This window comes from Haliotis rufescens, unplaced genomic scaffold, assembly GCF_023055435.1.
Source record: "Haliotis rufescens isolate VD_foot unplaced genomic scaffold, xgHalRufe1.0.p SCAF_3, whole genome shotgun sequence".
NCBI lineage: Eukaryota > Metazoa > Mollusca > Gastropoda > Lepetellida > Haliotidae > Haliotis > Haliotis rufescens.
Genome location: NW_025964001.1, coordinates 13,874,975 through 13,892,260, shown reverse-complemented (window position 1 = coordinate 13,892,260; position 17,286 = coordinate 13,874,975). Strand labels below are relative to the sequence as shown.

At 40.2% G+C, this 17,286-nt stretch overlaps 1 protein-coding gene across 1 annotated transcript in view; it reads right to left on the bottom strand.

The window, feature by feature from the left end:
* Positions 1–17,286, bottom strand: part of LOC124134840 (titin-like) — an 82,539-nt gene that overhangs the window by 60,105 nt on the left and 5,148 nt on the right. Inside the window, exon 3 of the mRNA XM_046499902.2 lies at positions 17,014–17,183. Within this exon, the coding sequence (XP_046355858.2) occupies positions 17,014–17,183 (170 nt within the window). The remainder of the gene's footprint in view (positions 1–17,013; positions 17,184–17,286) is intronic.

The following is a 17,286-nucleotide window of genomic DNA, read 5'->3' as shown; positions in this document are numbered from 1 at the left end:
ACTAGTGTGTGTCCCTGTGTTATAAGTAAACTTATAATTAACTGAGAGGAGACACACAGGCCGACCTTGTGGAACAACTTATCTCTGACACCTCCCTCCAAGCCTTCTTGCAGCTTAATTAACACAAGCTGATATTTGATACAGCCATTTGCACCTTGACCCAACCCTTGCACTCTTTTCGTCCACCCTAAAATCCACAATTTCCTCAACCAAATTAATTCAGGCTGATATTCGATACAAACATTCACACCTTTACCCCAGCCTCCTAGATAAGGTTATTTCCCCTACCTGAATCCCCCCATCATTCCCTCCCTCTATGCAGCCCCTCCCTTAATCTAGTTCACACCACCTCCCCCTTTCCTGCCCAGTTTCCTCCTTGATAATAAGAAACCATTATGGGGTACAATTCATCACCTCCAATCCAACCCCTTCTTCTAGAGTTGCCCCCTTAATGCCCCCTAAAATATTCATTGATTCAAGATCCCCTGTCCACCCCCTGCCTCACGTTTACCCCGACTATACCTTTGTCTCTTCCCCCTCCTCTCCGTTATAACAACATAGGCAAGGCTGAGTGAGGGTAACAGTAAAAGCACTTTCCCTGGACTAAAAGCCCTAAAGAGGTGGGGGTGGGCATTAACAATTCGGTCTGCAGTCCATAAACACAGGCCATATCTTGTATTCATTCATAACATGAAAATATGGATTTGGTAAAAAGAAACAGTGACTGTTAATGGCTTTAGTCCTGCACCATGACTGTGGAATATATATATAAACAGTAAACTACAGTTATAACGAACTCAAAGGGACCACCAATTGTAGTTCATTATAACCGTTGTTAGTTATAAGAATATACACAACATATACACAGCAGATGGTCAGGACAAAAAAACAGTTCGTTATACCCTCCAGTTTGTTATAAGCATGTAGAAATTTACTGTATATGTTTATTAACAGCCTCGGCAAGTCAAGATCAAACTAAACCAAGTCTAGTTTCCTTGATTCCACAGCAGAAGAGGAAAGGTTCTTTTGAAAAAAAAATCAGTTATTTTAAAGACATATTTTTATCCACTATGTGTTAGTCTAGTGTACCTTGTGCATACACCACTATAACTGCTGTCATAGAGACACAGTCAACTGTTGTCGGAACTAATATTTATTTCAAAAGGTTACACAACCTGTAGCCATGCCATCAGAAGCCATGCATATGTCTGGAACATAAGTTACGCTTCATTCACTTCATCTAATCCCTAGATGAGATGCCATGTTAATCCTCCTCCCACATGTATTATACATTTACAGTCAGCCATCCCAAACAAACAATGTCACTCTTGATCAATAACATTGTTCATATTTAATCCTTGACAGAACATGACAAACACTTGGTCCAGAGACCAGAGAGAAGTTCTCATCCTTAGCTTAGCTAGGGTGAGGTTAGATATTCTGGGGCACCTAGATCACCATGTGATGTTACGGAGCACATACACTGGTGCCAGGTCAGCACATTAACATGATGACGGTGTCCTTGAACACCTTGGTGATGGTGGTGCCCCAGAGCACATACACTGGTGCCAGGTCAGCACATTAACATGATGACGGTGTCCTGGAACACCTTGTTGATGGTGGTGCCCCAGAGCACATACATTGGTGCCAGGTCAGCACATTAACATGATGACGGTGTCCTGGAACACCTTGTTGATGGTGGTGCCCCAGAGCACATACATTGGTGCCAGGTCAGCACATTAACATGATGACCGTGTCTTGGAACACCTTGTTGATGGTGGTGCCCTAGAGTACATACATTGGTACCAGGTCAGCACATTAACATGATGACCGTGTCCTGGAACACCTTGTTGATGGTGGTGCCCCAGAGCACATACATTGGTACCAGGTCAGCACATTAACATGATGACAGCGTCCCCGAACACCTTGTTGATGGTGGTGCCCCAGAGCACATACATTGGTGCCAGGTCAGCACATTAACATGATGACAGCATCCTGGAACACCTTGTTGATGGTGGTGCCCCAGATCACATACATTGGTGACCGGAGAAGATTCAGGGTAGAATAGGTCTTCAGCAACCCATTCTTGACGTAAAAGGTGACTATGCTTGCCGTAAGAGGCGAGTAACGGGATCGGGTAGTCAGGCTCGCTGACTTGGTTGATTAATCAATTGCATGGATCGATGCTCATAATGTCAATCACTGGATTGTCTGGTTCAGACACGATTATTTACAGACCGCTGACATATAGCTGAAATATTGCTAAGTGCAGCATTAAACAATAAACAAACAAACAAAACATACACTGGTACTTCCTTGAAGCAGGCAGCATGGATGGACTAATGGACGTGGCACCACAATCATTATGCTGTCACGAGTTTGCTCCTCAAATCATGCCAGGAGCTGCTGATTCAAATCCAAATTCACCCTGATTGCAATCCTTGCTCTTTCAGCACCATACCAAAGCTTGTGTTTTTCATGCAAGTTATAAATGTTTATGACCTACATCATTTATGTATTTTTTTCAAAATGTTTCTTGGCAGACATGTGGAGGACATTTCCAAATTTGATGCATCAGTGACAAAAATGATGTCTAATGCAATTCCCTATTTTGACTTGGAACAGATGCTCCTGTGTTTTTCAGGTGAACTATTGACTTGCCTTTGCATGTGTTTGTGATGGGTGCCAGCAGTTGGGGGGGGGGGATACTAACCTTTTCGCAAACACCTGGTATCATCACTATTTGATAGTGATTCATAAACACATGCTCATGATATAGTCGGAATCGTACAATCAACTCTGGTTTTAGGAGAGATTTCTATTGAATATGTAAAGGGTTTTGTCAGTTTTATTCCACATAATGGTGACAAGTTCACTCACCAACTCCAGGCAGTAAAGGTTTGGGTTCAGTACCTCTTATAAGTGATCACATGCAGACATCAGTTAAATGGAAGACCAACAATCTGACCATTCAGTGACCCATAGGTATTAATGTAACATGCTGTACAGAACTATACAAACTGAATGATATTCAACTTGGTATTCAACCAGTGTCAGGAGGCTGTAAGAACTTCACTGATGACCCTTGCTTGTGATCTGTTTGACTCAATTAATCACTCATTAGTCAGGTAGTTTGTCAAGTTAATTAGTCAAGTTAATATTATGTTAATTTTTCAGCATGTCAACATTGGTCAAACAGCCCTTTTAGCATGTCTTTAATCTGTATACATAAAATGTCTGATGTGCTATCTTCTAAGATGGAGTGCATTAATGTTTAATTGATCATAGATTTAATGAATGATTGAAAATCTAAAATGAATATTGTATATTACTTACACTTTGTTCAACAATTTATCATGCACACTATTCAGTCACTGCACTGTTTTCTGCATTAGCACAGATACCATACATGATAAGCCAATGTTAGAAACTAAGAAGGCTCTGGTATCCTTGATGTTTATTGCCATACAATCTGAATCTGGAGGCCCTAATTATCAACATTGAGGTTATCATGGTCAGGACCCTTTAACTTCCATTCCTAATTTCAACAATGTACCGGTAATCAATCAAAGTTGACATAATCAATCATTAGGACAGCATTCAGGGAAAAAGTGAGGTGGGGCGAAATGGAGTTTAAAGTTGCGTCCAAGATTAGTGCACTTATATAGCGACATGCATACACGTGTGAGTGTGGCTGCTTGTACTAGGCCGAACTGATGCCGATTTAATAGTGCTAGCCCACTGAAATAGCATGCCACAATTTAACATGAATACCCTACTCAGACACAGTATACTGACTCCGAGCTGACCAGTCCTTGTTTAAGCCTCTTAATGCTGGGCGCCAGGAAGGGTAACAACAAGTACCATTTTTTACGGCTTTTGGTATGACACAGACGAGGATCGTACACTTGACGTTCTGCTCTCCGGGAGGACACTCTACCACTAGACCTTGGAGGCAGTCAGGGAAAAAATGGCATACACAGGACCCAATGTACAGGCATAAACTCTTTGTAAATATAACATACATAAGTAAACAAAGACAGTTCCCGGATACCAGCCAGATAAGTGGACATTCCTAAGAAGAAGATGATTCAGAGCTGTGTCATCCCTGCAAGGAGTGTTATAAAGTTGTTATGAACCACTTGTTGAGCTATCACACTGTCTCGCCACCTGGTGCTACAAGCCTACAGACTTTTAATTGAAAGATAATATTTGCAGGAGAAAATTAATCTCCATTCATAAAGACATGGTTGACAGAGAAGTGATTTACAGTTATGTGACAATCTACTTTTGTTTAGTCATCACGTTCATTGTTTTGACAAAATCTACAACATCAAATAATAACATGATTTTTACATGATATTTAAATATCAGTAGCATTCCCTCATCAAGAACCTTTAGACTAGATCAATCTTTTCCCTTGTTTCATATTTACAGAATATATTTGTCATCCAATGAATGTTGTTTAACACCACAGTCAGCAATATTCCAACTATACCACCGTAGACAGTATAATTGAGTCAGGCCCAGAAAAACCACTGGCTAAAACCATGAGCAACGATCTGCAGCATTGTGGCACAATGACACACTATCATCCAAGTTTCAGAATCTGACCACTCATTACATTTTAGTTAATTCTCATGACAAGCCCAGCTACTGGGGAAAACATTCTACCATGTTGAAAGAATATGTACGAACATGTTTTTTTCTTCTTTTTGGTGTAGGTCCTTGCTTGACAACGGTGTAAGGATCTATACCGAAACGTTGCTATTACTGTATAATTAAACAGTTTTTATCCATAAACTTTTGTCTACTTTGTCGTTCGTCAACTTTTAAGAAACGGCTATCAAACAATTTAATGTTTAGCCAATTGCTACAGACCTCCAAGATCAATAACCAATCGGTATTTCCGAAGATCAATCATGTTTGACTATACTAACTGAGTGAGAAAGGTAGTTTGCATTGTTGATTGTGACAATGGTGAAAACAATTCTAGGTGACAAACAGCAAGAAGACAAAACCAAGATTGATCATCTATGTGCTGCAGAATGACGATCAATTCTGAATTTTACATTGTTTTCAAAATAAGGTGGATCCTCCGTGAGTCCTTTAGGTCTGCTCCTATAGTACTTGAATGCTGGGACCCCCTAAATGTCTAACATTCAACATTAGGGTTATCAGCTTATCATGGTTATGAGTGAGTGAGTATGGTTTTACGCCGTTTTTAGCAATATTCCAGCAATATCACAGCAGGGGGACACCAGAAATGGGCCTCACACATTGTACCCATGTCGGGAATCGAACCAGGGTCTTCAGCGTGACGAGTGAACGCTTTAACTACAAGGCTACCCGACCGCCCCTTATCATGGTTATGACAAGGACCCTGCTTTCGCATCCAATATCAACATCAGTACAATCAGCCTCATTCAAAACATGATGCAAAGTAGGATGATAATCTAAAATCATTATAATATTATAATATATAATTATTATATATGTGGACATGGTGGACAACTTGGCTGTTCTATGAAATATAGCAATGGACTCTTTTTCCTAGGACAGGATTAATTTGACCTATTATTTTAATAATTGCATTGCTTGCAAGTTATTTTTTTGCAAAATCATTGACCATTGAGTTGATGGTTAAAATAAAAATTACTAAAACATTAAGTGATTTCTGACAATAACTGTCAGTCAGGTTAAATAAAAATGTGTTTGGAAAAAAGTAAGAAGCTTATTTCATTCCCAATTAGGACAACTTCAAAGTCTTTTTCTTATTACAGAAATAAGGTAACAGATTCAGCAAGCACAACGAAAACAGTTCTTAAAATGTTAATAACATTGCACACTTGTGAAAGTTCTGCAGACCCATAAACCCCAAAATAAATTAAAACACTTGATATATTAAGAAGATGTTATGTTAGGGTATGTGGATTCAAACACATAATTGTGTTGCAGATTGCTAATAAACTGTAAGTAGAATCCTTCCTTGAACATGATGAATCCTACAATCATTCCTAAAATAAATTAGAGATACTGCAATAATCCGGATAGAAAACAATGCTTCCTCTGTGACACAATAATTATGCTTTCAGATATTCTTGGTGAAACATGTATAATATCTCTATATTAATTAATCTTCAAGATGACAGTTTGTCATTTTATGAATGCCTTCTGACAATGTTGCCATGGTTACCAGCACAGTCCTCATTCCCCATTTTATGTTGTCTAGTACAGTGTCAGTTGTTGATTCTTCATTTGCAAATAAATTTCAAACTTTCTACATTTCGAAATTTGACTTTGTACATCTTTCAGTTAGTTGTTCATGGACTCAAATCACGTGTTCAACGTGCTTAAACAATTTCTACAAAAGTATTTCAATCAACATTATAGCAACACTGGCTGACTGACAAAACAGCGTCCGATAGTCATCTGTAAACACTGGGATCATATCAACATACCACTATCATCTACCCATTAAAGGGGATTACAGGCTTGGGGTCTGAATTCTATTATAATCTAGATGGATAAACCTGTCATAAGAGCATGACATGTCATCATGTGGGCCATCAGAATGGAATTACTTAAAGGGGCTCTCTGTGGTGGTCATGCTGGTGGCATTGGATATTGTAAGATATTGTCAGGACATGACATGTCATGATGTGGGCCATCAGAATTGTATTACTTAAAGGGGCTCTCTGTGGTGGTCATGCTGGTGGCATTGGCTAATGTAAGCAATTGTCAGGACATGACATGTCATGATGTGGGCCTTCAGAATGGTATTACTTAAAGGGGCACTCTGTGGTGTTCATGCTGGTGGCATTGGCTAATGTAAGCAATTGTCAGGACATGATATGTCATGATGTGGGCCATCAGAATGGTATTACTTAAAGGGGCACTCTGCGGTGTTCATGCAGGTGGCATTGGCTAATGTAAGCAATTGTCAGGACATGATATGTCATGATGTGGGCCATCAGAATGGTATTACTTAAAGGGGCACTCTGCGGTGTTCATGCAGGTGGCATTGGCTAATGTAAGCAATTGTCAGGACATGATATGTCATGATGTGGGCCATCAGAATGGTATTACTTAAAGGGGCACTCTGCGGTGTTCATGCAGGTGGCATTGGCTAATGTAAGCAATTGTCAGGACATGATATGTCATGATGTGGGCCATCAGAATGGTATTACTTAAAGGGGCACTCTGCGGTGTTCATGCAGGTGGCATTGGCTAATGTAAGCAATTGTCAGGACATGACATGTCATGATGTGGGCCTTCAGAATGGTATTACTTAAAGGGGCACTCTGTGGTGTTCATGCTGGTGGCATTGGCTAATGTAAGCAATTGTCAGGACATGACATGTCATGATGTGGGCCTTCAGAATGGTATTACGTAAAGGGGCACTCTGTGGTGTTCATGCTGGTGGCATTGGCTAATGTAAGCAATTGTCAGGACATGACATGTCATGATGTGGGCCATCAGAATGGTATTACTTAAAGGGGCACTCTGCGGTGTTCATGCTGGTGGCATTGGCTAATGTAAGCAATTGCCGTCTAAACATGCTAAACTTTAATCGCGGAAGTCCAGTTTAGACAGATACCACTGTATTTAATAATGAAGATTATTCATACATATCCGTTACCACTACATGTACTATACACATGAAACATGGTATGAAAATAACACGGTATTTTTTACTATGTTTATCAAAGTTTGTGATATTTCTTCTTTCGCTTCTCCTCCCTACTTCATCAGTAGAGAAAAACCTTTCCAAACATGTAGTAATTGTACAATGTTCCTCTGCACTGAAACTCAGTTTCACTTTATATAATAATATCCTCAGTCTAAGGCCCATTTTAAGGGAAACCCACCAGCACGGGTATGGTGCTCACAAACCTAGAAACATAATCGGGGCGAACCGGGATTCGAACCCACAATCATAGGTTTCTGGCGTGCCCAAGGGACACAACTCTGCACAGCGAATTGCTGCGCCTTAGACGACTGGGCCACCCGTGCCCCGTATACCATAGGGAGGGTTTCAAATAAATTAAGATCCATCAGAACCCGCTGCAATAGTGAACTGGTCTATATGCTGTTATATCATGCCACAAATAAGCTCAAAGTGAAAAAGACCTTTGAAATGTACCACTTTGGAGAATCACAAAAATTTGTACAATGCTGACAGACAATGATCGTAATTTGGGCGACTGTCAGATTAAAACTCATGCTCAGCGTATCCTGTCATGGCTAGGGGATGCAACTCACATTCAAGCTGATCATGATGCTTGGTCAGTCTGAATCATACCAAGGCAAATGGATTTCATTTAAGTAGTAAATATCTATGTCCTGTGTCAATTTTAACGTTCTTGACACATTAGGCTGCCACTGTGATATAATTGAAAGACTGTTCAAAATGTCATAAAAAATGTTCAAGCCACTCATTCAGTGTGTATCTGTTCCTCTAAATAAACCGACTGGTCGCTATAAATCTGACTTATCTTTTACATAATTTCTTCCTTAATTTATTCTTCAAAACATAAAGCACAACAGTGCCGACTGGGCCAGAAAGTCTGATGTGTAAGTCAATACAGAGTGACTACAGTTCAATGTTAACTTATTCCATTAGATTGTCAGTAATCATAATAACAACTGTTTCCTTGTATTTCCTTGAGAAGGCATGCGTCCTGGTTTGAATCATGAACTATTTATACCCCATTGCACATTAAAGTTGCATCAACCTAAATGCCCATAACACAAGCTGCTTGTTGCCACAATCAATGATGTAGCTGATCAATAATTTGTCAACAAAAACATGACAAAGAAAATGAAGAATGTTAATCCCTTGGCATTCGTGGCTACTTTTCGCAATTACCAAGTATTTTTACAACTACAATTTCATGGTGGGCCAAGTGAGGGGATCAGCAGGGTCCACTACCACCACCCCTAAAGAAACATTTCCCTACACACTCCACACCCCACACCCGTTCCCCTACACACCACATTCTTTGAATTTTATTAATATGTGTGTCAATGAATTTCCTCTTTAAATAATATGTATCACAATGTGCATGTACCAATTATTTCGAAATATTTGGAATTTACAAAATAGATGAACTCAATACATGCTCCAAACAACTTGTTTTTACAGCTTCCTCAAAAGTCTGTCTTGCCCAATTAACAAAAGCATAGTACTCACTTGTCATTCATAGCTGGTCTGCGAATATCACGATGTCTTTCACCAACAGTCAGAGTTACAGTAATCCATATACATGATAAAGAAAGGCACATCAAAAGGAACCCATGCTCCGACAGTCACACAGATTGGTATAAGACAATCAGGGCTTACAGTATTAATCAAAATAATCATCCATGTCTATAAACGTGAGTCTTGAAATGACAAACCATATCAATTTCAACCGTTACACATTCCTCTCGCAGACCAGGACAACCGATCTGTTCATCTTCAGGTTATATCTACCTTGGAATGTCATCAAAAAGGACATCAGATCAATAATTCCTGTTAATATTTCACATGTAAGTCAAGGTCTGAGCATTGTCCAAACACTTCCAGGAACAACATAGATCCAAAAAGACAGTATCTTCTCTGTGAGACTAATCCAGTCACACATCTACCCTAACTCCTGGAGACAATACATAGTCCTTCAGAATGAAATTCCTGTGCAGTCCTGTGTAGACAGAAAGTCCTGTGAAGCTGTATCAAATTGTCACCCCGAATCTCGCCTTACACCCACACCGCATCACGCTCCTCCCTGGCCAGTGCCATTAACCTCATCAAATGGGTGTTTACATAGGTAATCATCTTTCATCTCAACATCCAAAAGCCTCTGGCCAATAAGAAAACATCCCTGTGTTCCAGATCCTCCCTCTCTGCTATGACAGGTAGGCTAGCCCACGCTGCTTTAATTAGACTGCAGGTGACCCGAGCCGACCCTGCTTGGCGATGCTATCGGAGCAAGGTATTTGCATCAGTGAGAGTCAGATCCACCCTCGGGCAGTGGTCATACTGCCCTATATAGTGGACATAGAGCTTAACATTGTCAGGTAAGTGGGGAATGATTACTTAATTGACTACCAGGAATTCATTGATTACAAGGAATCAATGATTACCCGACAAGACACAGTGTGCTGTGTAGTGGAGGACCTTGTGTGTAACCAAGTGAAGTGGGACGATGACATCACCTAACTGGGCTTGATTGATTGACATTAGAAACAGTATTCAAGGTGTCATGTGCTTGTCTTTATATTTTGTTCTGAATGCCACAGAAACAGACCTGTCATATATTATGTATATCTAGTATATCCGAAAGGATATTTATCCAGATTTATGTGAGGTAACTGTTTTGTAGTCCCAGACACACTGCACATTATCATGATTATCAGTGTTCATAATTATTCGAGTTTTGGGACACTTGAGGTTTGCTCCAATATTAATTGAATCTAGGGAACTCATAATCTTCAACTTTTTGTTATTAGGGTTATGACTAGGAACCCTGGACTTTCATGCTCAAACTAACACTGACCAAATAAACTGATGCACACTTCATGCTGGTATAATCCAGTCTATGAAATATTATATTTACACAATTTATATCTCCCCTGGTTTATAAAACTATAAAATATTCTGAATGATGAGTTCATAGACGTGCCTATTTGTATCATGTGTATTAACTAGGCTGGGTTTGACATTACGCAGTCTTGATGCAGGACTACCTTCCTGTCAATACAATAACAATGGGGAAAAATGTCTTCATCAGTAGTGCTAAAAGTTAAACTATTCACATACACAGGCATCAACACACGTACTGATGTCAAACTCTGCACCCCTGGGGATCCAGTGGAGGAATAGATCCTCGGTCCACAGGTTGGACACAAGCATGTTATTAGAGCTGATCCAAAGAGGGTGGGGTGTTTCGATGTGTAACCTGAAAGATTGCTCCCCATGCCATCAATCACTGAGTTACCATGGTTATCAGGTCAAAAATTCAAATACTTTACGCTACTTTTAGCAATATTCCGGCAATATCACAGCTGGGGACACCAGAAATGGGCTTCAGAAATTGTACCATGTGGGGAATTGAACCCAGGTCTTCGCCGTGACGAGCGAACGCTTTAACCACTAGGCTACCTGACCGCCCCCAAATATATACAGGCTGCCATGATCATGATCAAGCTGCAAGGCCAAATATTGCTGAATGTTTTGTTAAACAACATTCACTCTCTTATACAAGGCTGCACACTAGTTTCCACGTCCTATTTTACATCTGACATTAAACAACATCCCTGTACATGAAGTGTAAACAAGGTAAAGGCTGCAAAGTGTGAGTGGGCTTTTTGGTTGAAGCAAGTGAACATGGTGAAGGATGGGGAAGGCAATTAGCATGATTAGGCGGCAAACATGCTGTGTGTTCAATGTAGAGCTTGCGAACCAGTAGACAAGATAGTGCCAAAATTTTGAACCCAAATTTTGAAGCTTCAAATGTTAATTTATCCACTAAAATGTCGGCAATCAAGGTCACATAGCAAGAAAAGTGAAAATGTCCTGTTACCATGGTTACTACGAACACAACACTTGTGTCGTGTAACAGTTATGTCATGGTGGCCTGTAAACATTGGTAAGCAGTCTATCCTGGTCATGACATCACAGGAGATGAAAGGATAATTGTGCTTCCGAGGACCATTGCTCTTTCATCTCCAGGGTTATCTTGACCAGGCTAGACTATGGTCTATTGTCAATGGTCCTTGGAAGCACAATTACCCTTGTATTTAACTCAGAGTCCTGGTGATCCTTAAATCAAGGACCAGTCTAAATCATATGCAGCAAGTCACGATGACCATGTGATTGTGATGATGAATGACTTTGTCAACAAGCATCTGTACTGCAGACCTATTCCGCCTTAGGATATGCTGTGACTGTATATTAACTCAACTAAGATATAAACTTTTCAGTTCTAATCAGCAGTTTGTTGAAATTATCAAATAGAGAATTTTCTAAGTGATGCTTCCATTGTTGCAACCCTTTAGGGGTTCTGGTGTAGAATAGGACCTCAGTAGCCCATGCATTTTCCGAGAACTGGATAAAGAGGACTTGTTTTGTTTATCTGTTGTTTAACGCTGCATTCAGCAATATTCAAGGTATATGATGGCAGCCTTTAAATAATCAATCCAGTGATCAGGGTTAGAAACTAACAGTTTTTGTCCACTAGTCTTTATAATGATAACATATAGCCAAACCCTTAAAATGGGCCAATTTCTACTAGTCCTTAGGATACCTGTACTGTTGGACAGTTTGGTAAGGACCACAGGACTAGTGCCAATTTCTAACGCTGGTGATTGATATTGCTAGATAAAATCCACACGTTTAGGTTACGATGACATGCAATCAACCAAGTCACTGACCACAAGATCCATTTGGTCACCTCTCATGGCCAGCAAAGGTTGGGGACCAGTTCTAACCCAGAATCCCCCCAGGTGGTTACATGGTGTGCCCTGGCTGATTGATCTATGGCATTGACCACTGTTCATGCTATCAACTACTCATCTTCCCGAGGCAAGTCCAGTTTCCATCCTTACCTAACAATGCTGGAATTTGGGAGTTACATTTAGGCTGAACTAACGAGTCTATGCATAGTCCAATCAAAATTGTGCAACAGGCTAGACATCCGGTTCCTAAACAACATGGATTTTAACATGCAGATTCCAACCAACTGACAGATTTGCAAAGCATGTGTCCCATTGACTGGACATTGACAGATTTGGAACAAACCTGTTCATGTTTTTATTCAAGGTGCTCAAATGATTTGCTGCACTTTGCAAGGTAAGATCCATTTTATTACAATATAGATCTTGATTTTAGATCAGTTCGTCTTGACTGGGCGCCGCCATTTTTTTTTAAAGCAATTGCAAGTTATGTGAGAGGTGGAACCTGATTGGTCAATAGGAGGGACATGGACGAGACATAACTCATCACAGCCACTGGCTACGATCGAGCCAAGAAATTCCAGCGTAGTTTGGCAAGGGTGGAAACTACTGCCCCGACTCATTTACTCATGACCATGAAACAATATTCCCTCACTCTGTGATCATTCTAGAACAAAGCATCACTGGACTGCTCCGTCTATATCAATTATGACTCACAAGCAATTGTAATAAAAACATTTGTTAACATGCTCTCCTTGCTGCTTCCATAAGAAATTATCAGAGTGTATATAACATGTTACTGAGCAAGCTCCATCGCATTGTATGACACTTTCGTACCATCCCAGGTTAGATGATTGAGAACGATGCACAACTGTTAGTAGCTTTGTTGTAAAGCTTTGAAGTGGATGAACTGATAGCAGTATCTGACACCTGAAACTGGGTCTTTGATTGGCTCTCAGGACTCAGAAACATCGGCTTAAAAAAACTAATATTGGTAAAGCAGTCTAACCTCATGGTTTTTATCAACATGTATTAATGTAGATAGAGTTTTTTTGCACGTTTTGTTTCCAAATATGGAACCAATGCATGTGTTGATTCGATCAAGCATAATTTGCCAACAGAATAGTCAAATCATGATCTTTCATTAATGATTCTGAACAACAAATGGCAGCATATTGTCTGAAATTCCCAAAGGAGCCCACCTTTTAGAATATTCGAATGAACACTACTCACTAACCATGCCAAGTAGCAAGACATATAAAATGTTTTGTGTTTTATTATAGAAGTCAACAACTGACTCTCACCAACTTCTCACAATCATGACTACTGAAATCTTACACCTCCCTCTACAAGAGAAGCATCATTCACCTGGACGAGGATGTTTACCTCCACTATGGTGGTGTATAACTTGTTGATATACCATGCTATACACTGAATGATCCATCAAGTTAGACACAATACGCCTATCCAGGGTCAAGGACCAATAGACTGGTGTTGCTTATCTCCAATATGTCGCCTTCAGGATAATATAGACCAGTCAACTGAGGGATCACAGTCATAGACTACACAGGGTCAAGCATTTATACATGCTGGTGTTGCCTATTTCCATTATGTCCTCACGAGAGCCAAATAATATACCTGTCAACTGGAGATACTGGTCATTGACTACATGCAGTCGAGTGTCAGGGTGACGTCCCTCTACAGATTCCTTAAGGTGTTAAGTGAACTACTTGCATACTGATCATGCTGATCTTAGCTTTATATACTACTTAAAAGAAGTTAAGGACCCCAGATGACAGATTAACTATAGTAATTTAAAAGAACTGGATGGTCCTTAATTTCTCTTGAGTAGTATACCTACATCAACCATGTCAACAGTCACTTGAATGATTTGAAACAGTATTTACTAGACAAGCTAGAGACTCCAGTAGACATTGGTCGAGTTTGTTGGTTGGTTGTTTAATGACACAATCAGTTACATTCAAGCAGTAAGACCGTGACCTGTAGAAATCAAGTCTTGATCAGACAAATCATTGATTGATATTATGAACAGTGTCCGACACTGTACAATGACATGCAATCAACCAAGTCACACGTCTGACCAATTAATCCAATTTAGTCACGTCTTACGACAAGCACAGGTTGGTTCCAGAGCCTGCAATATCTAAACATGTCTAAACTGTGGTTTTATCACCATGCCCATGTAGCGGCCATAAAATTTCCGAGTCCCAAGATGGGACTCGAACCACGGACCTTCTGATCAGAGGTCGGACGCCTTGTCCATATGCCCAAAGAGGTTGACCCTGTCAGCAAGCTGACAAGGTAAGGATGTCATCTGTAGGATGACTCCATGCCCTGCTACATACTCCCCCGTCAACAGAAGGCACGTCCCGGGCCACATAGTAGGGAACTGAGGCTTATTTTGCTCAAATTTTATATGAACGTGCTCAGCCACACGTTGGGCGCCAATGTAGCGGCCATAAAATTTCCGAGTCCTGTGATGGGATTCGAACCACGGACCTTCTGATCAGAGGTCGAACGCCTTGTCCATATGACCAAAGAGGTTAACCCGATCAGCAAGCTGACAAGGTAAGGATGTCATCTGTAGGATGACTCCACGCCCTGCTACATCCATGCTGTGGCAATGACAATGGTGGTCTTGTGGCAACAGATAGTAGGAAGTACTGGGAATGTTGAGTGAGCAATCAACTAGGCAGATCATCTCTCAGCTGTGACCTGGCTGTCACTGTATCTTAATCCTTGCTAATGGCATGGATCAGAGCTCACACTATCAACCATTGGTCCGGGCAAATAGTCATGACAGAAAAGACTCAGTCACCTAGTCACCCATACTTAACTGTGGCTAACACCAAATGTCTTTAGCATGTTTAGACATCAACAAAATATATCTCAACACTGGTCTAAATAATCCCATGACACTAGGGCTATTACGGTTCACTCGTGTATTCGGTGAATCGAACCGTATATGTTCATTGACTTTGTTATTCCCAGACACAAGAATCGAATATTTACAGAAAAAAATAAAATGTTTTTTTAACTAAAAATATCCATAAGAACTAATTATAAGCATACATAGATTTTTTTTCAAAGACAACACTCTTATATATTTAATTTGACAGTAATGTGGTCACTTGTCACTCACATTTTAGCAGATACTAGTACCTGGATAAGTGCAGTATATAAATGTATAATATAATAACAATCATTACCACTGTCAACATGGTCAAACCATGTCAAAAAATTTAATTTGTTATTCTTTCACTGAATATAATAAATAATACATAACTGATGACCTAGAACTGTAATCGTGAATAAATATTCATATTCGTTACCCTATATTCGTGCATGTACAGAGTTAGAAACTAAGGATGAAAATAAAGCTGTCCTTGTCACTACCCTCATGTACACTGATGTAGGGGGACCCTAGCTTCAAGTACCATAGGGGCAAACTTCAAAGACCTAGGATCCCCCGTAATGTCGAACACTGATCTACATGAAGTAGCCTCCCTGAGCATGCTGACCTTGATGACAGCCCCCAGTCAGACAGTGAGAGTGATGACACTGGGTTGTAATGTTTGCATGGAGAACAGTAGGTGTGATGTTTAGCAAGATTAGCATCCAGCTGAAAACAGCTCTACGGGTGTTTGGCCAACATCATTATGTAAAGTTAATCACACTCTAGTTTTCTGTCTGGAGAGGCCCAGTTGATCCTGCTTGAGTGAGTGAGTGAGTTGGGGTTAACGTCGCTTTTAACAATATTCCAGTTATATCGCGGCGTGTAAGCTTAATGTGGGAGGAAAGCCTGAAGTGATGCAGGTCTCGGACGTTTACCACTTCAGTGAAACCCATGAGCACAGGTATGGTTCAGACAAACCTAGAAACATAATCGGGGCAAACCGGGATTCGAACCCACAATCATAGGTTTCTGGCATGCCCAAGGGACACAACTCTGCACAGCGAATCTTAGCGCCTTAGACGACAGGGCCACCTGTGCCCCCTGATCCTGCTTGAAAAGGCATAGGAGCTATTTGTGATATTTTGGAACAAATGAAAGGCATGACCATTTTTACACTTAAACTACTTTACATATACTTAAGATGCTTGCAATGTGGAGTGTTTTGATAACATTTATGATATTTTTGGATAAATAATATCTGTTTAGTTGACAATTCACAGTAGTCAATGGTTGAAAATGGTTCGTCTTAAAAGCATGAAAAGTCATGAGGTGACATAGACATACTCAAATGATAGATATTATTTATTGCAATTACTTGTCGACAATACAAGATGGTGGATTTTTAATCGTGGTGGAATATTTTTATAAAGTTCCCCAAACTGAAATTTGAACCTAAAAGTGTATTGGAATTATATACATGAAATGTAAAAGATTAGAGGTTAGGTTCAAAATATACAGTAAACAGATCCATGTTGGTAGGTAGGTACTATATCTCATAGAATGTAATTTTTTTCTTGAAAATGTGACAACAAATTTCAAGGTTATATGTGATCTGGCCTTTGATTGTGATGAAAATCTTTCTGCGCAGGTCCTCCTACCTTGAAGACGGTCTCCATGGCCTGCACCTCCTGAGACTTCATGACCCCTGCTGCCAGCAGATGGGTACAGAACTGATACACCAGCACCTTCAGGTCATGCTTCGTCAGGAATGTGTGTAGGTAGTGGGTGTCGTCAAACCACGATGTCAGCCATTGCGTCAGCATCTGGCCTGGAATAGTGAGGAGGAAAACCAGTAGTAGTACTATAATTATAAAGTACAAGGAGATGCTCATCTACTCCTTTACTAGAAAATATTATTTGTCTGCAACATT